The 25,444-nt window shown below is 40.9% G+C and overlaps 1 protein-coding gene across 2 annotated transcripts in view; it reads left to right on the top strand.

Annotated features, from left to right (window-relative positions):
• The window catches only part of FHOD3 (formin homology 2 domain containing 3), a 529,299-nt gene that overhangs the window by 296,928 nt on the left and 206,927 nt on the right, over positions 1-25,444 (top strand). For both annotated transcript variants that reach the window (XM_068993855.1, XM_068993854.1), the window contains exon 6: positions 19,573-19,667. In XM_068993855.1, the coding sequence (XP_068849956.1) occupies positions 19,573-19,667 (95 nt within the window). The remainder of the gene's footprint in view (positions 1-19,572; positions 19,668-25,444) is intronic.

Here is a 25,444-nt window from a genome sequence, read left to right as displayed (position 1 = left end):
AATACACGTAAAATAATATCATAAAATACATTTGGCAAGCTCATAATACTTCTAAAGAATTCAGGCTTGGCATGAACTGTGGAAAATATTGTCAATAAGCCTGCAGGCACTCAAAGAAAAAAAAAAAAAAAGGAGTAGTACGAGAGGACATCCTTGACTGATTCCTGATATCAGGGAGAAAACATTGAATTTTTTCATCAAATACAATGTTAGTTGTAAGTTCTTTTTTTTTTTCCATAGAGCTTTCCTGTCAAGTCTAGAAAGCTTCCCTCTGTTCTTAATTTGCTGAAATTTTTTTTATGGTTGAACGTTGGGTTTCGTCCGATGCTTTACCTCCATCAGTTGATGTGATCATCTAATTTTTCTCCTATAGACAATTGATATGATATACTACATTGAGTTTCACATATTGAACCAGCCCCTGTGTTCTTGAATAGACCCCCCCTTCATTATGGAGTATACATTTTAAAATATATATTACATATCAAAGAAAAAAAAAGTTCAGGTTTGGGACTTCCCTGGTGATCTGGTGGCTAAGACACTATCCCCCCAGTTTCGATCCCTGGTCAGGGGACTAGATCCCACATACCGCAACTAAATATCTTGCATGCCACAGGCTCAGCCAAATAAATAAGTAATTAAAAAAAATAATTCAGGTTTAACTAAGTTGTAGGCAAGTGACCACTACATAGGATCCACATTTTTAAAAAATCCTTGAAACTCCACTGTAGAGGTTCACAATAAGGTAATTGAATCCTCTGGGAAGAAGGGAAGGGATTGTCATATTTAGAAACACAATTTTTTGTATTACCTGATGCTGTGATTTTAAAATAATGTTTACAAGTGAAAATTTGGACTTGGGTCTATCAAACAGGCACCTGTGTAAAGCTTGGCAAATATGAGGAGGCCCAGGAGCCATTTCTAGCAATTTGGAGCTTGGGGGCAAGCAGGCTGGACTAGTGCTCATTTCACATGCTAGCAAGGTCATGTTCAAAATCTTTCAAGCCAGGCTTCAACAGTATGTGAACCGAGAATGTACAAGCTAGGTTTAGAAAAGGCAGAGGAACCAGAGGTCAAATTGCCAACATCTGTTGGATCATCAAAAAAGCAAGAGAGTTCCAGAAAAACATCTACTTTTGCTTCATTGACTATGCTAAAGCCTTTGGCTGCATGGATCACAACAAACTGGAAAATTATTAAAGAGATGGGAATACCAGACCATCTTACCCATCTCCTGAGAAACCTGTATGTAGGTCAAGAAGCAACAGAACCGTACACGGAACAACAGACTGGTTTGGAATTGGGAAAGGAGTACAGCAAGGCTGTATGTTGTTACCCTGCTTATTTAACTTCTCTGCAGAGTACATCATCAAAATGCCGGGCTGGATGAATCATAACCTGGAATCAAGATCACTGGGAGAAATATCAACAACCTCAGATATGCAGATGATACGACTCTAATGGCAGAAAGCAAAGAGGAACTAAGGAGCCTCTTAATGAGAAGAGTGAAAAAGCTGGCTTAAATCTCAACATTCATAAACCTGAGATCATGGCATCCGGTCCCATCCCTTCATGGCAAAAGAAGGAGAAAAACTTGAAACAGTGACAGGTTTCTCTTCTTGGGCTCAAAAATCACTGTGGACAGTGACTGCAGCCATGTAATTAAAAGATACTTGTTCCTTGGAAGGAAAGCTATGACAAACCTAGGCAGCATGTTAAAAAGCAGAGACAGCAATTTGCTGACAAAGGCCCATATACTCAGAACTATGGGTTTTCCCATAGTCATGTACAGATGTAAAAGTTGGACCATAAAGAAGACTGAGGGCCAAAGGCTGATGCATTTTGAATTGTGGTGCTGGAGAAGACTCTTGAGAGTCTCTTGGACAGCAAGGATATCAAAGCAGTCAATCCTAAAGGAAATCAACCCTGAATATTCTTTGGAAGGACTGATGCTGAAACTGAAGCTTCAATACTTTGGCCACCTGATATGAAGAGCTGACTCATTGGAAAAGACCCTGATGCTGGGAGAGATTGAGGGCAAGAGGAGAAGGGGGTGGCAGAGGATGAGATGGTTGGATGGCATCACCAACTCGATGGACAGGAGTTTGAGTGAACTCCAGGACATAGTGAAAGATAGGGAAGTCTGGCCTGCTGCAGTCCATGGGGTCCCAAAGAGTCGGACAAGACCGAGTGACTGAACACAGCAGAGCTGGGCTGGTGGGAACCAGCACCACATACCTGGTCCCCATCATCACTGCCCCAGGGAGATCAGGGAAAGTGGTCATCAGGATGTGGGAACATTATTTTTCCTGTTTGCCTTTGAGTTTGATTAGAAGCAGGTGCTGATAGTGTGGAGAGAGCCCTAGCTAACCAGGCATTGCCCTCAGGTCATGGTTTGGTTTAGCAGTGACCAGGGGTTCATATCCCCTGGCTATGCAGGAGAATCACTTGTGGATGATTAACAGATGCAATTAAATCAGATGTGGGGCTGGAGAGGTTAGTGTGTGTGTGTGCGTGCTAACTCGCTTCTGTCATGCCTGACTCTTTGGGACTCCATGGACTGTATCCCACCAGGCTCCTCTGTCCAAGGGATTCTCCAGGCAAGAATACTAGAATGGGTTGCCATTTCCTCCTCCAGGGGATCTTCCCCACCCAGGGATCGAGCCCACATTTTTTATGTCTCCTGCATTGGCAGGCAGGTTCTTTATCACTGGTGCCACCTGCGAAGCCCAGAGGGCGTGGGGAGCTGTGGTTTAAGGCTTCTGAGGCAATGATTTTTCCCTGAGAACCCTGAGTAGGTCAGTGTCTTAAATGCTGGTCGCGAAGATAATCACAGGATTCAGATCCTTTTCAAGGGGCAGCAGGGGGAAACCCAGGAAGGAGCCAGCACCCTGTAGGGGGTCCTGCAGCAAATCCCATCCTGATGCAGATTCTCTAGCAGTTGGTAGAATTTAGTAAGGGAAGGAGTTTGATAAGGTAGGTTTTTCTGGAAGTTAAAATTCTAAACATGTTGAAATTGTAAATGGAGAGAAATGCAGAATTAATATACTGGAAAATACGTCGATTGTTTTATGTAGTGCTCCAAAGTAAACTGTTTCAATGGAGTCTCATTTGGGATTCCAGAACTGCAAGTATTAATATAAAGACCTATTAGAAGAGTGCCTCCTAGTGCCAGACACTTAGTATTACATCCCCCTAGGGACTTGAATGTTTCCAAAATGTAGGATTTTGGAGCTAGAGGGCCTTGGAGGGCTTCAGGAGGAATCCTGTATCTTCCAGATGATGGACTTAAAGCCCAGAGAGATTAACTAGCATAATGCCATCAACAAGAACTGCCTGACCATCATCAAGTGTATGCTAACACATAATCCCATTTCATCCTGACAACATAGAGTCCAGATGGGATGGTTCTTCCAATTTACAGATGTGTAAACTGAGGCCCAGGAGGCTGGGTAGCTTGTACGTTTTTGAAAACTAGGGAATGGTGGAGGCAGCATGAAGGCCGGCTTCTCCCTGGGTCCAAGCCCAGTGAGTTGTACTTGATGCTGTGCTGCCCTGAAAGAGGAAATGAGCAGAAGCATGGAGGTACCTTTTCTCTTCTCCTGCCAGGGAGCTCCTCTGTCTCCTCGAAGCTCAATATGTCCCCTCCTTTACGGTCTGGCTCTGTCGTCCTCCTCCAGGAAACCTTCTATAATTACTCAGGCTCACACCAACCCTGCCCTTCTCTGAATCTGGGTGTTTTATGAGTTCTGTCCCACCCTGCTTGGGCTTAATTGCTCTCTCCAATCTTCATGCCTCTTGCCTCTGTCACAGAGGCTCACAAAGGAAAGCCATGCACGAGGGGATGTCCCGTGTGTATGCCTCCTGTGTGTCCCCTCCCCAGGGCAGGGGAGGAGCTGCTTCTCCCGGGGTCCATCAAGGGAGCCCTTGCTGCTGACACACGGTGCTGCCCAAGGTCCCTGTGGGAACAGCAGGGTTAGATTGAGTCCATGAGGTGAGTAGGACGGCCCAGTCACTGCTGAACCTGTGGAGTCTACTTCTGGTTCATTTCATCTCTGGCTCAGGGGTGTCTTGGGAAGGCTATGGGCTTCCACTGGTATTTCATTGGATGTAAGTCCTGGAGATCATTATAGAACAGATGATTAAAATGGCTCTTTTTCTTTTCATGGAGACATTACGAGTCTGCCAACATGGTTTAGAAGCTCAGGACCTGCTAATACAGTAAACCTATCTTCACTCCTTTGGTTCATCCTTATCTAAAAAATGGAAGAATGTGGAATGACAGAGACTGAGCAGAGGTGTAATTGAGGCCACGGAGGCCCAGCAGTATTAAGACTCCCTTCGTGGAGGCTTACTTTGAAACCTTTAGCAGGGGGATCTGGAATTTAAACTTTGATGCTGATGGGCAGGTAAAGGAATGGGGCAGAACAACATCCCATATGTGGCATTAGATGAGAGATGAGGATACAGAGAGTTTTGCTACATGATATCCTGGTAGGAAGGTCCAGCAGGAGAACAGACAGAAAATCCTGTTTTAAGGGCCCTGCACAGCCTCTCTTTGGAGAGTTACATTTGAGGCTTACAAGTGTTAAGTATTTTAAAATTTATTTTAGGGACCTTTTTTTTAGCAAATGGGCATTCAAGGGTAGAGAGAGGTTAGTCAGTTTTTCCAAGAATGCTTTTGAAAATTTGCATTGCAAATACTGCTAAATGTCAGCAGGGGACTCAAAACTTTGACACCTTGTTGGAGCTGTTGGTGCTGATTAAATTCTTGTCTCCAGTCTAGAATTGGCAGCTTATTCTCCTTAATTTTCACGCAGTAATCAGTGCTGAAAGACTATTTCTTTGACAGTTGCCCTTGGGGAAAACTGGGCCTGGGCTTGTTATTTAGAGCAGACAGGACAGGGGAAGAGGATAGTAACAAGGCAGACGCCAAGGTCTCCACTTGGTTCCAAGAATGTCGACCGTATCAACCTCTCTTCAGTATTTACTGTGCGTTTTGGTGCTTAATGGAAATTGGGGATTGGCAAATCCATTTCAGAGTTAACAAGAGTAAATTTTAATGGTCTGATAAAAGTAAGTTGAAATCCCTTTTTAAGATGAATTAGCTCTTTCCAGGAGATAAGGTTTTAGTGATGGACATGGTTTTTTCCTTCCTGAAGATAACCTCAAGAACTCTCCTGGCAGAGAGCCAGAACCACTGTGTTCTGGTTTAAGAAAGTGTTGTCCATAATCTTGTGCTTCCAAGGCCTCTTGGGGGACAGGGAATAGTGAATATACCCAACCACACAGCAACATTCATCTTCACTCCCAAAGGGCAAGTCACAGATCACCCTCTTCCCAAAAAAAAAAAAAAAAAATCCCCAAACAAGAAAACCAACTCTGGTGACCACTCATAATGGTTTGCAGCAGAAAGCTGACTTTGTGGGTAAGGTCATTTTTCTTTAATTTTTCATATGTCCAGTCAGTTATTTTCTGTACTTTTAGTTGAAATAAATAGGCATTATTTGCAATCACATTTTCAAGTGGTAAAATCTCTGATCCAATGGAATGGCTGTAGAATAGATTTTCCTTCCTACTGCTTTTGTCAAATGAAAATCAAATCAAGACTGGGAAAATGCATTTGAGGAGGTCTAGGGAGCTAAAGTCTAGGCATGATAACTGTGCGTAACAATACTGTGTTGAATTCTGAAAATTTGCTGAGAGAGTAGAGTTGTGTTCTTTCAGCATGCACACAAATGGTAACTATGTGAGGAGGTTTTATGTGAATTAGCTTGACTTCATGATCATTTCATTGTGTATGTGTTCAACATCATCATGATATATACCTTAAACATAAACATTTTTTATTTAAAAATATAATTTTAAAAGTTCAGGAAAAGAGAATGATAAAGTAAATGGTACACAACATAAACAATTAGTGGAGCTATGTGAAATGTCTCTGGGTAAACAAGAGTTACTTGCACTGTTTCTGCAACTTTTTTTGTTATTTTGAAATTATATCAAAATTAAAAGTTACCCCAAGATGCAAAAAATAAGTAGTAGGGAGGTGATGCACAAAGGTACATTGAAATACTCAGAGAAATCTTTTGTTTCATGGTGGAACTCCAGAGTCGAATATACAAGTAGGTGCTTCATTTACAAATAAAAGCTTTGTCCAAGACATAAAAAAGGGCTAGTTTATAGTCAAATGTGTGATATGCCTACAGTTATTTCAGTGCTTTTTTTTTTAAAAAAACCCAACCACATTATGTTAAAAAATCCTTTGGCCTAAACTGTATAATTCCCTTAAGAAGGTCATGCAGCTCTGGAATCTCCGAGCCAATTTACAGAGTACGTGTGACCTATAATTTCACTGTAATATTGAAGGAAAGAATGGATGAGGGGCTCATTAAAAGACTACTCAGGGCAGCAGTGTTTAAGAGCTCTTTGTTTAAAAAGTCAGATGACTCTGCCAGGAAGGAATTATCTTTCAGCTTCTTCCATGGCATTTCTGGCATCTGGACATGAACAAGCAGGCAAATAACTGATGGGGGCTTGTTTTCTTGGGGTTGTGGTCTCTGATGTATAAGAAGTTCTTTTTTAAAAAACAATAAAAAATTATACCTTAAAAAAAATTAGCCCTGTTTTTTGGAATTAATATTAATATTTTATATTTAAGAACTTTTCTTAAAAGCAAGACACATGTAACTAATTCAAGTTTGATAGTCTTAGGATTGAAGCCCTTCATGGGAGCAGAAGGTTCAGAGGTAAAGGAGCCCAGACGGGGTGGACAAGAAGTTGAAAGGTGGGTTAGAGGCTGGGGATGGAAGGGACCTTGGGCCTTATCCCCAGGCAGAGGGAGCCAGATGGTCTGTCAACTTCAGTTGATTTAGTTAATGGTTTAGAAGATTCAATGGCAACATCTTTCATAGATTAGAAAGAGTAAAATCAAGGTAGGTGGACCAGCTGGGTCATCAGTTGCTGTAATCCAAGAGAGACAATGGAAGCTGGACCTGAGGCAGTGATGAAGGGAAGGAAAGGTGAATTTGAGGCCTGTTTCAAAGGAAAATGGAGGGAATTAGAGGAATCACTGGAGGTGAAGGATAACAGAAGGGAAGGAGTTTGGAATAATAGATTCCAAACTTTTGTGGCTGAGATCTACAGGAGAAAACTCATATATATATATATATATTTTTTTTTTTTCACTTTACAATATTGTATTGGTTTTGCCACACATCAACATGAATCCGCCACAGGTGTACACGTGTTTCCAATCCCGAACCCCCCTCCCACCTCCCCCCCAACACCATCCCTCCAGGTCATCCCAGTGCATCAGCCCCAAGCATCCTGTACCCTGCATCAAACCTAGACTGGTGATTCGTTTCTTACATATTATACATGTTTCAATGCCATTCTCCCAAGTCATCCCACCCTCTCCCTCTCCCACAGACTCCAAAAGTCTGTTCTATACATCTGTATCTCTTTTGCTGTCTTGCATACAGGGTTATCATTACCATCTTTCTAAATTCCATATATATGTGTTAGTATACTGTATTGGTGTTTTTCTTTCTGGCTTACTTCACTCTGTATAATTGGCTTCAGTTTCATCCACCTCATTAGAACGGATTCAAATGTATTCTTTTTAATGGCTGAGTAATACTCCATTGTGTATATGTACCACAGCTTTCTTATCCATTCATCTGCTGATGGACATCTAGGTTGCTTCCATGTCCTGGCTATTATAAACAGTGCTGCGATGAACACTGGGGTTCGCGTGTCTCTTTCAATTCTGGTTTCCTCAGTGTGTATGCCTAGCAGTGGGATTGCTGGGTCATAAGGCAGTTCTATTTGCAGTGTTTTAAGGAATCTCCACACTGTTCTCCATAGTGGCTGTACTAGTTTGCATTCCCACCAACAGTGTAAGAGGGTTCCCTTTTCTCCACACCCTCTCCAGGATTTATTGCTTGTAGACTTTTGGATCGCAGCCATTCTGACTGGTGTGAAATGGTACCTCATTGTGGTTTTGATTTGGATTTCTCTGAGAATGAGTGATTTTGAGCATCTTTCCATGTGTTTGTTAGCCATCTGTATGTCTTCTTTGGAGAACTGTCTATTTAGTTTTTTGGCCCATTTTTTGATTGGGTCGTTTATTTTTCTGGAATTGAGCTGCAGGAGTTGCATGTATATTTTTGAGAATACTTGTTTGTCAGTTGCTTCATTTGCTATTATTTTCTCCCATTCCAAAGGCTGTCGTTTCACCTTGCTTATAGTTTCCTTTGTTATGCAGAAACTTTTAATTTTAATTAGGTCCCATTTGTTTATTTTTGCTTTTATTTCCAGTATTCTGGGAGGTGGGTCATAGAGGATCCTGCTGTGATTTATGATGGAGAGTGTTTTGCCTATATTCTCCTCTAGGAGTTTTATAGTTTCTGGTCTTACGTTTAGCTCTTTAGTCCATTTTGAGTTTACTTTTGTGTATGGTGTTAGAAAGTGATCTAGTTTCATTCTTTTACAAGTGATTGACCAGTTTTCCCAGCACCACTTGTTAAAGAGATTGTCTTTTCTCCATTGTATATTGTTGCCTCCTTTGTCAAAGATAAGGTGTCCATAGGTGTGTGGATTTATCTCTGGGCTTTTTATTTTGTTCCATTGATTTATATTTCTGTCTTTGTGCCAGTACCATACTGTCTTGATGACTGTGGCTTTGTAGTAGAGCCTGAAGTCAGGCAGGTTGATTCCTCCAGTTCCATTCTTCTTTCTCAAGATTGCTTTGGCTATTCAAGGTTTTTTGTATTTCCATGCAAATTGTGAAATTATTTGTTCTAGCTCTGTGAAAAATACCACTGGTAGCTTGATAGGGATTGTGTTGAATCTGTAGATTGCTTTGGGTAGTGTACTCATTTTCACTATATTGATTCTTCCAATCCATGAACATGGTATATTTCTCCATCTATTAGTGTCATCTTTGATTTCTTTCACCAGTGTTTTATAGTTTTCTATATATAGGTCTTTAGTTTCTTTAGGTAGATATATTCCTAAGTATTTTATTCTTTTCGTTGCAATGGTGAATGGAATTGTTTCCTTAAGTTCTCTTTCTATTTTCTCATTATTAGGGTATAGGAATGCAAGGGATTTCTGTGTGTTGATTTTATATCCTGCAACTTTACTATATTCATTGATTAGCTCTAGTAATTTTCTGGTGGAGTCTTTAGGGTTTTCCATGTAGAGGAACATGTCATCTGCAAACAGTGAGAGTTTTACTTCTTTTCCAATTTGGATTCCTTTTATTTCTTTTTCTGCTCTGATTGCTATGGCCAAAACTTCCAGAACTATGTTGAACAGTAGTGGTGAAAGTGGGCACTCTTGTCTTGTTCCTGACTTTAGGGGAAATGCTTTCAATTTTTCACCATTGAGGGTAATGTTTGCTGTGGGTTTGTCATATATAGCTTTTATTATGTTGAGGTATGTTTCTTCTATTCCTGCTTTCTGGAGAGTTTTTATCATAAATGGATGTTGAAGTTTGTCAAAGGCTTTCTCTGTATCTGTTGAGATAATCATATGGCTTTTATTTTTCAATTTGTTAATGTGGTGTATTACATTGATTGATTTGCAGATATTGAAGAATCCTTGCATCCCTGGGATAAAGCCCACTTGGTCATGGTGTATATTTTTATAAAATAGAACAAAAATAGAAACAGCCCTTACCTGAAATGAAGTGCACTCTGTTTGCTATTCTGTTTTGTTTATTGAAAAAGTCCATTGCTGGTTTGGATTCACTATGTTGATTTCATAATCCACCAGTGGTGTTTGAAAATGCAAGTGTGCAGTGAGCTCCACTGTCTAGCCTGGGTGATTGGGTGCTTTTAACAGCCCCACTTTGGGACCTACTGCAGTAGACTGGCTGGCAGTGTCAAGTGTTAAGGAGGAAGCAGTTAAAACCCACCAGTGCTTCTGGCAAAACATCCAGGAGTGATCTATGGCCTGTGTTAGGGTTCCTTTTAGAAGCTCCTTTGACTGAAAGGCTTCCAACTTTAAAAAAGAAAGGAAAGAAGGAAAATAAAAATGGAGGAAGGGAGAAGAGGAGAAAGGAAGAAGAGAAAAAGGATTGAAAACCAGGTAGTTAGATTATTGAGGCAAAGTTCTGAGCGGACCCTGACATGGGACTTGACTCCAGGCCATCCCTGTGTTGCTGTGGAGCTGTATTCCAAAAGCAGAGCTGGGAGGAGTTCTGCCTGAAATGGTGAAGCACAGAGGAACCTCTCTCTCATATTCAATGTGACTTTGTTGTTGTTTTATCACTAAGTTGTGTCTGACTCATTTGAACCTCGTGGACTGTAGCCTGCAGTCTCCTCTGTCCATGGGATTTCCCAGGCAAGAATACTGGAGTGGGCTGCCATTTTCTTCTCCAGGGTATCTTCCCGACCCAGGGATCGAACTTGCATATCCTGCATTGGCAGGCAGATTCTTTACTGCTGAGCCACCAGGGAAAAATACATAAAGCAACTATTTGAGGATCTTGAAAAGTAAATAGTAGTAGACAAATTGGGAAAGAAGATTAGAATTTCAAGATAGTGCTGGGATAGTGCTTAACATTTTTCTTCAAGTATTTCCTGATCTGGACTCAGATCAGCCCTGAGCCCAAAGTGGCCATTGATGTATTCACTGGGAGTTCCAGAAGAAGCTTTCTACTTCTGGCTTGAAGTAGGATGAAAAGGGACTCTAGACACTAAAAACTGTGAAAGTCCCCCATGTTTCTTAGTCTTTTTCTCTGTTATCTTGAACTCCTGCCCACAGATAATCCCATGGTGAGAACAGCTGTGATAATAATTGGAGAACAGCAGGAGCCTGCAGGCACCTACAACTTTGAGGCATAAACTTCTGCTTTTATTGAGAGGAGTTGTAGTCACAAGAGTGTTGGGGTGAATTCCATTTGTATTTCCCCCTGTTTTCCCACTGCTTGGCCCCAGATGTGGACACAGTCACAAAACCTATGTGGCAGAGCAAGGTAAATAGTGGCCCTACTCTCTGATTGAAAGACTAAGAAAGGGAGCCCCAGGGAACCTAAAGTATCAGGGAGATAATGGGAAAAGAGAAAAGTGACCTACAAAGTTTTTAATGAGCCCCTGGGCTCACCACAAACTACATGCATGAATCTGACCCTAAACAGCACACCAAAAACTTTGAGAACCAAACAACAAGGTGGACCACTGCCCACTGCCCAGTGGCCTCCAGACTAGCCACTGGGTGGTTGGCATGCAGGGCCAGTCCAGATGGCACAACCCAGGCTTTGAAAACTGAACTGGCATTGGAATCACAGCTCAAAAAAGTCAGGTCAAAACAAGTGGTTTAAAGGGAACAAGGTTCATTGCCTGCTTAAACAAAAATGTCAACCTTTTCTGGAATATTTAAACAAAATCCAGTCATAATTTTCAGGGTATCCAGCATATAAGCCAAAATTAATTGACATACAATAAACTAGAAAAATTCTAGCTAGCATAGACAAAGACAAATCTGGAGACCCCAGTGCCAAGAAGACATTGGTAGTGAATTTGTCAATTGCTTTAAAGAAGCTAATATTTAAAAAAGGAAGTAAGAATGAACACTATTGAAGTGAATGGAAAGATAGTCTCAGAAAAGGAATGTAAAATATAAAGAATCATTTGTAAATGGAAAATTTAGAAATTAAAAATAAATTAATATAAAAAGCTCACTAGATGGACTCATTAGCAGATTGGAAATGATGGGGCTAAGTTCAGATGTACCATTAATTATATTAAATGTAACTGGCCTAATCACAGTGATTAAGAGACCAAGATTTTCAGAATGGATACAAAAATAAGACTCAACTAACTGCTGTCTATAAGAAACCCACCTTAATTATAATGCTTTATTTAGTTTAGAAGCAAAAGGATACAGGAATAAATATCATACAGACATTAATAAGAAATAAAAGCTAAATTAACATTAAAGAAAGTAGATTCCAGAGTAAAGAAAATAGCAACAGATAAAGAAAGACATTATAATGATAAAAGAATTGATTCACTCAGAAATGGAAAGCATATACAGCTTCAAAATACATCAAGCAAAAACTGAGAGAAATGAAATAAGATCTGGAAAATCTTCAGTTGTAGTTGAAGACTTCAGTATTCCTCTTTTAGTAATCAATAGAACTGGTAGACTGGAAATCAGCTAAGCTATAGTGGAACTAAATCACACCACCAACCAACTAGTTCTAATAGACATTTTTAGAGCATTCTACCCAAGTATAGTAGAATAAATATTCTTTTGAGGTACATAAAAACATTTACCAAGATAGATCATGTCCAGGATTATAAAAATAGCAAATTTAAAAGACTTGAAAGCATCTGATACATTTTCTGACCATATGAAATCAAACTAAATCAGTTATAGAAGGATAACAGGAATATCTCCAAATGTTTGGAAATTAACCAACAAACTTTCAAATAATCATATGTTAAAGAGAAATTTTCAAATAGAAATTAGAAAATAACTTGAACTAAATGAAAACAAAAGTATAAATCAAAATTTGTGGGATGCAGTTGAAACAGTGCACAGAGGGAAATTTATAGCATTACATATTTCTATTAGAAAAAAATAATCCGTGATATAAACATTTTCCTTAATAAACTAGAATGTAAAAGGAAAAATAAACCCAAGTAAGTAGAAGGAAAGAAATGATAAATATAAGGGTAAAAGCTAATGAAACTGAAGACAGAAATAATAGAGCTGGACTATTGCAAAGCTGGACTTTCCAGATGGCACTGTTGTAAAGGACTTGCCTACTGATGCAGGAGATGTAAGAGACGCAAGTTTGATCCCCAGGTTGGGAAGATCCCCTGGAGGGATGCATGGCAACCCACTCCAGTCTTCTTGCCTGGAGAATCTCATGGACAGAAGAACCTAGCAGGCCATAGTACACGGGGTTGCAGAGTCAGACACGACTGAAGTGACTTTAGCATGCACATGTGCTGGGGAAAGCTAATTCTTTGACAAGCAATAAGAACAAAAATAAGCAATAATGACAAGGAAAAGGAAGACACTCATTGCCAACACCCATAATGACAGAGGGGATATCATGACAGACTCCACAGACATTAAATAACTAATAAGAGGATACTGTGAACAACTGTTAGTAAATAAAATTGATACTTAGATGAAATGAGCCAATTCCTTAAAAATCACAGACTACCAAAATTCACCCAAGATGAAATAGATAACCTGACTAGCCTTATTACTGTAATAGTTATTGACTGTGACTATTAAAGAAATCTGATTTGCAGTTAGCAGTCTTCTGAAAATGGATTCTCCAGGCTCAGATGGTTTCCTGGTAATTCTGCCAAACATTTGAAGACAAAACAAAACCAATTTTATGTAACATCTTCCAGAAAACAGAAGAAGAGGAAATGCTTCCCAACTCATTTTATAAGACTGACGTTACCATGATGCAAAACTGGGCAGAGACAGGGTACTACAGGCCCCTGTTTCATGAACAGAGATGCCAAAATCCTCAGCATAATATCAATGAATCAAATTCAGCAGTATATAAAAAGAATACTGCACCATGGCCAAGAGGGAATGCAAGGCTAGTTCAGTATTTGAAATTCACTCTGTAACCCGCTGCATTATCAGTCTGAAGAAAAACCATTTGATAATATCAGCTGATACAGAAAAAGCATTTAACAAAATTCAGCATTGATTTATGATTAAAAAAAAAACTCTCAACAAACTAGACACTGGGAGGATCTTCTTTGCCTTGATAAAGGGCATTGTAAAAAAACCTATAGTTAACATCATAATTAATGGTGAAAGACTACATTCTTTCTCTTTAATATTGAGAAAAAGCAGTTGTCCACTCCAACCACCACTCCTGAATATTCATACTTAACCAGTGCAATAAGGCAAGGAAGAATAAAGGGAAGTGGGCTGAAGGGGATATAGATTGGGAAGGAAGAAATAAAATTGCTCTAGGCCACAGACATCATTATTATCGATGTAGAAAACCTCAGATAGTCTGCAGAAACATAATCCTGCAAATCCCTAGAATTAATAAGTTTAACAAAGTTACAGAATACAAAGTCAAAACAAAATTATTTTTATTCTAATGCTGAATCTCCAATACTTTGCAAAGAACTGACCCATTGGAAAAGACCTTGATGCTGGGCAAGATTGAAGGTAGGAGGAGAAGGGGACGACAGAGGATGAGATGGTTGGATGGCATCACCGACTCAATGGACATGAGTTCAAGTAAGCTCCGGGAGTTGGTGATGGACAAGGAAGCCTGGCATGCTGCAGTCCATGAGATTGCAGAGAGTTGGACATGACTGAGTGGCTGAACTGAGCTAATAATAAATAGTTAGGAATGCAGAAATTTAAAAAATATATCCAATAGCTCCAAAACATGTGAAATACAAATTTAGCAAAAATCCATATACAGAATCTTTAGTTAAAAACTACAAAAAAAGCAATGAAAACAGAGATCTAAATGACGCAATAGGATCATGGGATGCAAGATTCAATGTAGTAAAGATGTCATTCTTCCAAAATTTATCTGTAGATTTAATGCATTTCCCATAATATTAGGTTGGTGCAAAAGTAATTGCAGGGTTTGCATTACTGAAGTTTGCTGTTTGATATTGGAATATATTCTGAATAAATGTGGTTATGTTATACATCATTTTAATGCACACTTCTCGCTTTATGGTTTTTTACTAATGACTTATTACTTGCTGTTTATTTTGTTCTTATTTTAGACTATGGAAATGATGTTAGGCAAAAAGCAAATTCAAGCGATTTTCTTGTTTGAGTTCAAAATGGGTCATAAAGCAGGGAAGACAACTCGCAACATCGATAATGCATTGGGCTTACCAGGTGACTCAATGGTAAAGAATCTGCCTGTCAATATAGGAGATGCGGAATACTTGAGTTTGATCCCTGGGTCAGGAAGATCCCTTGGAGAAGGGAATGGCAACCCACTCCAGTATTCTTGCCTGGAGAATCCCATGGACAGAGGAACCTGGCGGGGTACAGTCCATGGGGTCACAAGTGTCAGGCACAACTGACAACTGAGCAGCAGCAGCAGCAGCAGCAGCAGCATCCTATCGAATAGTCAAAATGTAGTATCAGATCCATCGAATATCTGTGTGAAAAGGAACTTCCATCTAAACCACACAGTTCCTACAAAAATTATCTCAAAATGGATCATATATCTAAATATTAAATTTTTTTTTTTTTAGAAAATAAACCAATTGTGACTTTGTTTGGGCAGAGGGCTCTCCGCACTTTGTGTCTTAAGAGTCTTTCATCGTGTGCGTCTGTCCAGTAGGTAATTGATGTGTGACCTCAGTGACATCCTCGGTATGACTGACACTTATTGATTGAGCACTCTGACAAAGACTCTGCCCTAACCCAGTCCCTACAACACCTCTGCAGAATAGGTACTACAGTCTTACTGTCTCACTTTTGAGATGAGGGAACAGAAGCACAGAAAGTTAATAAAAATGCCTCGAGAAAATTCTAAGAACAAGGTAACGACAAATGGCCTGGTCTCTCTTTTCAGACCTGTGCTGTCATTAGGCATGACCACCACTCTGTTCTGACATTCTGATACTCCTCATCCTTCTTCAAAATGGACATCGGTAATTTTTGTGGCTCCTGTGACCCAGACCATCTACTTTTCCTTGCCTTTTTTTTCCCCTTTTGTGTGAGTTTTATTCACAGGCCCTCATCCAGGCTGGTGGTTTTTCGCTTTTGGAAGCTTAGCGTCATTTTTAACCCACCTAAATCTATTTAGCGCCATCTTGTGTCTGCATTGGGTTTTGCAGGAAGGAGCTCATTGGTTTTAGGGTGGGCTCCGGTGCAGGGAGATCTAGCTTGAAAGCTTTTGCTTCTCACAATATTCTTACAAACCAGCTTGATCAGAAACTTGAATTCCATTAGATGTGGACTTTCTGGTGACTTTCTTCCTCCAAAGTGTCAGTTAATAGAACCTTGAAGGGAAACAGATCATGGAGAGAAAACTTACAGAAATTCTCACTTTGACTCCCTTTTCGTAGCGATGCCCTGGCTTGCTGGGCTTTCTGCAATACCAGAGGCCCTGACAAGTTAGTGGGGAGACTTTAGTTCCTGGATTTTCAGCCTTGGGAGGGGGGAAGGGTCTCCCAAGGGGTGCACCTTCCAGAGACTATAAACAGCCTCCATTGTCTCCCCCTGTGCCATTGATTTAGAAGATGCTAAAGTCTGTGTTAGTTGCTCAGTTGAGTCCGATTCTGAAACACTATGGACTGTACCCCAACAGGCCACTCTGTCCATGGAATTCTCCAGGCAAGAATACAGGAGTGGGTAGCCTATCCTTTTTCCAGGGGGTCTTCCTGAGGCAGATTCTTTACCGTCTGAGCCACCAGCGAAGCCTGGCACCTGAATCTGCTTCTTCAACAGTGGAACTCGAGTGGGAAAAGGACCGTGATGCAAACTCTTCTTCCCCAGAGGTGTGCCAGTTTGTTTTGGAAGGGAGAGGAGGAAAGAAAAAGAAAAGGGAAAAAATGGGGCAGGAAGTGCTGAATTCTCAGAAGTCTTCCATGAAGTGGGAGCTTTATCTTACTGAAGGAGGGAGGCGTGTGCTGAGAGGGGTAGGCTAGTAAAAAAAATTCTAAAAACCAGGAAAAGCACTTAACACTTTGCATTATACAGTCTTATTTAGTTCCTTTTTGTGTATCTGTTTGCTTTCCAGTTAGAGAACTAATAGGTACTTTTAATGGAAAACAAGGAAAACGAAAAAGTAGAAGACAATATATCCAAAGAACATATATCTTGTCATAATGCTTAATATATCCTGGGGTTTCCTTTCCTTCAATGCTTGAGGAGCTTAGTATTTTATTGAATTATATAATGTTTCTCATTTTCTACTTTTTAACTATTTTATCAGAAACAGCTCACAAGTTAGGATATAGCTTTGGTAAATTACTCTGTATGCGGCATTCTAGTGGATTTTATATATATGGATGTGTGGATTTTAGTTGATGCTTTGATGTTATAGATGACACTTCAGTGCATATCTTTGCTTCATCCTTTTTCCTCCCTTAACTTAGGGTTATTCTCTTAGGATAGATTGCTGAAATCACATTGGCTGGGGAGGAGCTTTGAGAGGACTTTCAGGCTCTGAGTAGAGACATAGGCGAGCCACCTGTCCTGGCTGGAGGTGGACTCAGCCGCTTGGTAGTGATGGAGCTTGGGAGCCCTTTTCAGAGCCTCAGTTTTTCCTCTGTCCTATACAGCCTGGCTCTCGTATTAATAACATATATAAATCCCCACCCCCCTCAGATCTTGGGACACTAAATGGTAACTATTGAAACTATTTTTAAAACAATTATAGCACTAAATAGATCTATTAGGACTTGTACCAGTTTGCCCTGATGCCAGGAATGTGTGAAGTCAATTATTTGACCTCTGCAGCAGCTGATGACTAATCATTTGTTTTAAAAATGTCTTTGATAATTTAAGTAAAGATGCTACCTCACTGTTGTTTTATTTTGCATTTTTATCACAGTCAGAATGGACAGCTTCACTGCTGTGAACTAGTTTGTCTCCCCTCTTGTTGCTGTTCAGTCACTAAGTCGTGTCCAACTCTTTGCAACCCCGTGGACTGCAGCACGTCCCACTTCCCTGTCCTTCACCATGTCCCAGAGTTTTCTCAAACTCATGTCCATTGAGTTGGTGATGTCATTCAACCATCTCATCCTCTGTCACCTCCTTGTCCTTTTGCCCTCAATTTTACCTAACATCAGGGTCTTTTCCAGTGAGTTGGCTCTTCACATCAGATGGCCAAAGTATTGGAACACCAACTTCAGCATCAGTCCTTCCAGTGAATTTTTAGGATTGACTGGTTTGATTTTGGCTTTTTTATATTAGCATTTAGTATTTTCTTATCAACTTATAAAATAAATCATTTAAGCCTTTATCATATTTGCTGTCATGTGTCCATTTATCTAGCATTATATTTTTATATCAAAGTTTGATTTTCTTTGTGTATTATGTACTTTTTCTCATCAGGATGAGAATGTGGTTGTAATTGTGATCTCTTCATTATAAATTTTGTAGATGAATTTTTGGGGGCCTGTAATATTTCTTGCAAATAATGACAGTTTTATGTATTAATTTCTAACCATCCTACCTTTCATTATTATTCATGTCTTGTTAGATTTGCCTGAAACTCTCTAGCATGGTATTAAATAATCATAGGATTAATGGGCATCATTTTAAAATTGCTTCTGATTTTAACAGGAGTATCTCTAATGTTTTGCCACCAAATAGAATATGAATTTTGTATTTCCAAAAATATACTGTTTATTGTATCAAGAATATGTTCAATTAATTGCTTAAAATTTTGAGTTTTTACATATATAAGAACATACTTTTTCTCAGAATGATTATGTGATTTTGTTATCTATTTATTGGGTAAAATAATAAATTTTCTGACATAACACATATATTTGTATGCTTAGAATTAGTGTATACTTACATTTTGTGTTTTATTTACTGTTTTAAGTCAACACCATTTCATCTGAACTGTTTCCTACAAACTGCATATAAAGTTGTGTGTGTGTAAAGCATAAAAGAAAGAATATAGGAAAAATATATCAACATATTAAGAATAATTCTAAACTATGAGATTATGAATTATTTTCATTTCACACCTCTTATTTTCAGTTTTCTAAAATGAGATATTCTACTATTACCAGGAAAAAAGGGTTGCCAAAAGTGTCAATAGCATGCCAATTAATTATGTCTGAAATAAGATTTAGGAGGTCAGATGTGATTCAATGAAGCCTATTTATTTAGAGTATATAACCTTTGTTTATTGATTTTCTAGACATCAAATTACTTTGAAACTAAGGGAACTGAAAAAATTGAGTTAGTATTTGTTTAAAAAGTGTAATAATATTTTTTATGGATAATGACAATATGTGGTGACTGTATTTTCCCTAACTAAGAATTTATTTGGTATTGACAAATGTTTTCATGATATCTGACATTTTAAAACCCCCAAATTCTTAGAAGGGATTACAAATAATACTTAAATATATATTTATCTCCTGTCTAAGGATTCAGATAAACTTAGGATGGTTCCATAGCATCTGGGACAAGTCTGACCATAGGCTGGGGCACCGGACAGGTTGCTTTGAGAACCTCTTTCCGTAACCAGAGGCCACGACCCAGACACCGTCTCATCCATATCTGTGTCCTGTCTGGGACTTCACACAGATATAGAAACAGAAAACATGCATTTATACATCAAGGCACATAGAAACAACAGTCACTGGATTTGGTGCCTTAATTGCATCTTCTGGATGCCAGGAATAGCCTTTGTTTCTTCTGTAGTGGTCCACACTTTCTGCAGTGGTCCACACTTTCTGCAGTGAGATTTTGCGAATTTCAGAGCTAAGGAATCAAATCAGAAGATCAACTCTTCAGATTTGATCATTAACTTACAGTGTGCTTAGAGTGTGAGAATCTCGCTTGACATTGTCATCATTGGAGATGTCATTTACTTGCTTCTTTCTCTCTTCTCTTTAGCTTTGGGCCAGATTATGTTGTACGTGGATGGGATGAATGGAGTAATAAACCACAATGAAACCATTCAGTGGCTGTACACTCTCATTGGGTCAAAGGTAAGAGATTATGGTTGAACGTTTTATTTCGTTTGTATGTCATACACCTCTCTTTTTGTTATGCTCTCTGGGATGGTTTTAAAGAAAGAAGTCCTATTTAGCTCCGTTCCAGCCCTGTCAGAACACAAACAAGGACTATGATTTTATAGATTAAAGAAAATACCCCAATTGCAAAGAACTTATTAATTTTTAATGCATTTTAGTTATTTTCTTTTAAGCTTCTTTTTTTTTTTTTAGGTTTTTGGCTGCCTGTGCAGCATATGGGGTCTTAGTTCCCCAACCAGGAATGGAACCCGGCAGTGGAAGGGTCTTAACCACTGAAATAGCAGGGAAGCCCTTTCTCTTAATTTTTAATCAAATACTTTTGGCACCTTTGGTTTTTAACATTTAATTAAAACACTAGGCAATGGGTAGAGCATTAATCTTGCCAGTGGTAAAGCCAGTGAGTGCGTGCTGAGTCGTGTCCGACTCTTTTTGACCTCATGGACTGTAGCCCGCCAGGCTCCTCTGTTCATGGAATTTTCCAGGCACGAAGACTGGAGTGGGTTGCCATTCATCTTACCTGCTGTGTTTCATGTTTAATATGGTCAGTTACTTAAGTATGTGTATGTTGTATATATGTATATGCATATTCCTGTATGTATAGATGAAAGAGTGTGAGACTGCCTTTCAGCTCTGCCATCAATTATAAAAGTGACCAATGTTTACTCACAATTCACCCAGGCGCCATAGTAAGTGCTTCTCAGGCATTATTGCCTTAAATGCACACGAGGCTGCGGTAAGGCAAATAACGTCCCCATTTTGTAGTTGAGGAACTCGTGCTTGGTTATGAGGATCTCTCTAGTTTCCCCCACAGATCTTGGCCTGTGTCTGTCCAGCAGTGCCTTAGCTGTGAGTCCCCACTTCCTGGGGCCGTGGCCCTGAGGAGGAGCATCCGCCATGACACTCGAGAGGTGCTGGAAGCTGAGCGAGCCTCTAGTGTCGCCCTCTCTAGATTCTTGGGTGGGTGCGTGAAGGACCTGGCTGGAGAACAGACTTGGAGGAAGTTAGAAGGGATCCTGGCCTGAGCCAGTGAATCCAGCTGGACTGTGGTCAGCCTGTGGCGTGAGGCACCACGGTGGTCATCATGGTGATGAGAGTAGGCAGCAAGGTCAAGCGGGGAAGACGTCAGGGGCCTGGGTGGGGGATTTCAACCTGACTTAGACCTGTTTCAGAGTCAGCACAGCTTCCTGGGGGTCCCTGCAGAACCTGGGGTCTTCCCAGGTTTCCCCATCCCTATGTTCACAGCCACCCTCACTGTGGCAAGCCCGCCGAGGCTGGTGGGCACCAGCCCTGGGCTCTCGGCAGAGTCACAGTTCTTGGTGTGTGATACCCACTGGGCCCCAGGTCCTTGGTTGACCCTCACATCTTCTGCTCAATTTTCCTTTCCCCAGTATTATTGTTAATAGAATCTCCTCTCCCATTTTATAATAGAAGCAGTATGTTTTTTCTTAGAAGACTGAAAATCTTGTCTTCTCCTTCTCTTTTTTCTTCTTCCTCCTCTTCTTCTTCTCTTTAAACACTTGACTCTGATTTCTTGGGAAAATGGATGTGCCTTTATTTACAAAGTGCTTTAGGTGACCTTACAAGCTGAGTGGCATGGCGGGCCTACTGAGTTGATTTCACAGGCTGAGGAAAGATATGTATCTCATATCCTGCTTCAGTGTTTCCTGATTTTTCCTCTCTTCTGCTGAGTCTCCTTAACCTTCATGCTCATTTGGAAGCTGCTCCCTCCCCTGGGCTCTCTGCATGGTCTCGAGGACCCCAAAAGCTAGGGAGATGGGAGATTTTTCAATGAAAGCTCACTTTATTATGGTCATAATAAAAGGCCGACAACCAACCCTATTTAGAAACAGGAATGAAACCTAGCAGCAACACTTGTTACAGGAAAATTGACCACCTTTTAGCTCATCACCAGGAAGGAGTAGAGGAAGGGTAAGATCCTGGTGGGGGGAGTGGGAGGGTAATAAAGGATGGGAAAGGCACATCATGGTGGAGAAAGGATGAGAAGAAGAGAGAGGGAGAAAAGGGTGACCAGGACCAGGAAGAAAAAGAGAGGGGAAAAAGGAAACGGCTCCTAGTGGAAGTGGCTCCGTCCGCTCAGTAGATGGGAGGAAGGCTCACAGCCTGCAGCGTTGCAGCAGCATCCTGTCGATTTTTCTTAGGCATCATTCTGCGAGGAAAATAAACACCAGGAAAGGAATATGTGGGACATCTTCATTGACTTCTAAATAACATAGGGAAATCATGAAATTCAGAGCCACAGGAATGAGACGTAGGACTTATGTTTCCCCTCTCCTTTCGCTGTGCAGCACACATGGTGTTCGGGACCCTGGGCATCCCTCTCAGGCAGGGCAGTTGCCTTCCCCGCCCAGGCACTTGGGGCATCAGCACTGATAGATCAGTGGGCCCTTCTTCCATCTTTAATTTTCCCTACAGTGGTCTCTAGCTCCTGTGTTCAACACCAGACCAGGCACTATGTGGAGAAGAACATAGAGCCAAGGCTCAGCTGAAGCCTTGGGGCTATTGGTGTTGTTGGAAAGGGGACAGTGGGTGCTGCTTGGAGCCTGTGTCCACTCTGTGATGTCACAGGAAGGTTTCAGCTGACCCTGCAAGGAGTGCTTGGTTTCAGACTACTGGCTGAAAGTCAGCAGGGGCAGCAGCCACCAAGTGCAGTTCTAATGAGATCACTTCTTTACAAAACCAGTATGGTGGCCTCAACACTCCCCTCATCCCCATGCCTGGAGAATGAGATCTCTGCCAAGCACAGGTGAACCAACATGAAACCCTTAAGTTTTGAGAAGGAAGCCTCAGCCTCTCCTTTAACATACAGCTTGGACAATATGGCCACAGAGGTTTTCCTGATTCAAATTAAGAAATAAGGAAAGCCAGGGGTCCTAGGTTTTTCTTTTGACTAAGATTTCTCAGAACCTGAAGAACAGAAACCTTGAGGTCCTGTTGTTTGTGCCCTAAACAGGCACAGAGTTGATGATGGAATCCTGGGTTAGAGAAGCCTTGCCATTCTGTTCTCAGAATTCTTCATTTTCCTTCCATGAAAGGCAACAAGATGCATCTGCCAGCGGGCCATTATGCAATATTTGCAGGTATTCGAGTCTCATAACCAGAGGAGGAAATGATCCATTTGCAGCCAAATAATTACGTTTTAAAAGAAAGAAAAAGTGTTTTCAATAATATGTTTCATTCTGTTTACAAAAATCCATCTTTAAACTTCCCAGTCAGAGGTAAGAAGCAGATGCTAACCTTATGACTTTTCATAAATATGGATTTTTTTCCCTCTTCATATATCTGGAAGTCTCATTAACTGGGGTAAGGTGATTCGGCTTGTACAGTATAACCTTTCTTTATTATTATACAGAGAGTCTGTTTTTCTTTATCTGTATGGATCGCCTTCTGGCCACGAGGGTGGCCCCAGTAGCCCGTAACCTCCTTGTAGGTTTCATGACCTCCTGATATTGTCATGAAACCTGCCCTTTCTATGTTGCTGTTGCTGCATTTTTCTGTCAGCCCTATTGCAGCTCATTCTTCCAGCTGTGCCCTAAATTGCTGGTCATAGATCTCCAGACTTACTTTGTGCTGTGTGAGGATGGCCCTGCCTCCTGACTCCCACGTGGCACAGCTGCTAAACCTGAGTCAAGGGGAGCTCTGGCCACAAGGCCCTTGTCACACACACACACATGTGCTTATACACCTTAGAGAGCCATGCTCCCCATAACAAATACACACACACACACACGGGACGCTACTCAAAGTTTCTTGTTAGGACAGTAGATGATGAGAAGTAACATTGGGTGTGTAGGATGGAGGTGGTGGGAGAAGAAATTGGCAGGGATAGGGAGCTAGGGACCTAGCATGCTATCAAAGCCCTGAGGTAGTGAGACTTGGCTAAGAATTGCAGCAGAAACTGATGAGACTCTGGAGACATTTTGTAGAATAGCTTCCTAGGACTGGGTTTCTGCATGTAGAAAAACAGCATGAAGAATCAAAGCGAGGGCCATAGTTTTGAACCTGGGCAGCTATGACTATGGCATTGCCTCCAGCGGAAGTAGGGGTGGTGGTGCTTAGTCACTCAGTCATGTCTGACTCTTTGTGACCCCATGGACTGTAGCCTGCCAGGCTTCTCTGTCTATGAGATTATCCTGGTAGGAATACTAGAGTGGATTGCCATTTTCTCCTCCAGGGGAGCTTCCTGACCCAGGGATCAAACCTGAGTCTCCCGCTTTGCAGGTGAATTCTTAACCATTGAGCCACAGGGAGTTCCCCCAGCAGGAAGAGAAAATTTGGCAGTTGGGCTGCAGTAGCTGGAAAGCTTTGACATATGGGGTAAGATGAAGGCAGTGTCCCTCAGGAGAGCTAAACAGGTGTATCCATGGTGCCAGGAAGTGCTGGCTGGCTGTGAAGTGGAGGAGGTTTCGTGAGCCTTATGGTCCTGGTCATTGGCATATCCCTGCCAGTGTGATCTGCGCAGATGAACCACAGGTGGGTGAGATCTGAAGTGCTTTTCCATTCTTAATTTTTTTTGTTAATTGTTTTGAGATAATTGTATGTTCGCATATAATTGTTAGAAATAATACCTAGAGATCCTGTGTAATCTTTACCCAGCTTTCTCCAAAGATAACATCCTGGATTACTGTACTACAGCATTGCAAATCAGGCAGTTGAGGGTTTGGTACAGTCAAGAGACGGAATATATCCATCACCAACAGGAGCCCGAATATCACTTGCCTCCTGTTCCCACCCCAACCTAAATCTCTGACAACCATTAACCTGTTCTTCATTTCTATACTTTGCTGATTTCAACAAGGTTATATGGAAGGTAGTTGCCACCGCATGTAACATTTTGGAGTTAGCTTTTTTCCTACTCAGCATAATTATCTGGAGATTTATTGAAGTACTTTTTGAGTAATGTAATATCAAATAGAATTCTAGCCTTGAAGAGATGGCAAAATCTTGTTCAAGATGTTCCTGACATTCACCAGCCACACTCCCAATACTTCAGCAGAGCAAGTGCCATTTCCTTCAAACTGCCTTTTCTGGACACTGGAACTGTGGGAAAGCCTTACTTGTGGGGACCCACCTCCACCTCTCTGTGATTAACCAAATGCCTTGCACTGCTTTCTGGAATAACTCATACTCACTTCCCCATGGAAATACTCTTAAAGCATTTAAAGACAGATATTATGCCATCTTGACTCATTGGAAAAGACCCTGATGCTGGGAAAGATTGAAGGCAGGAGGAGAAGGGAATGACAGAGGGTGAGATGGTTGGATGGCATCACCAACTCGATGGACATGAGTTTGAGTAAACTCTGGGAGTTGGTGAGGGACAAGGAGGCCTGGCATGCTGCAGTCCATGGGGTTGCAAAGAGTTGGACACAACTGAGTGACTGAACTGAACTGATTATGCCATCCTGTCCAAGTTAAATTCGATGGTTTCCACAGACAGTCCTTGGGGATGTAGTTTGTAGTTCCTCATTGTGCAGGGTAGCAGTTTCTCTGTCCATCCAGGACAAAGGATTTTACTTTGGTAAGATCCCAGAATAGAGTGCCCCCCTTCTATAAATCCCGCCTCTGTGTTCAGCGGCAGCCCTCGGTGCTAGCTCCAATCAAACTAATAATTCACTAAACCTCCTAGGTTTTGTTTTGTTTTTCACTTGTCCACGTTTGCCAGTTTCTTCCATTCTGCATCTCTGTGATTGTTTAACATCTAAATGTGGAGC

Source organism: Capricornis sumatraensis, chromosome 21, assembly GCF_032405125.1.
Source record: "Capricornis sumatraensis isolate serow.1 chromosome 21, serow.2, whole genome shotgun sequence".
Classification (NCBI taxonomy): domain Eukaryota; kingdom Metazoa; phylum Chordata; class Mammalia; order Artiodactyla; family Bovidae; genus Capricornis; species Capricornis sumatraensis.
Note: the sequence above shows the minus strand (reverse complement) of the source record. Positions and strands in the feature narration are given on the sequence as shown.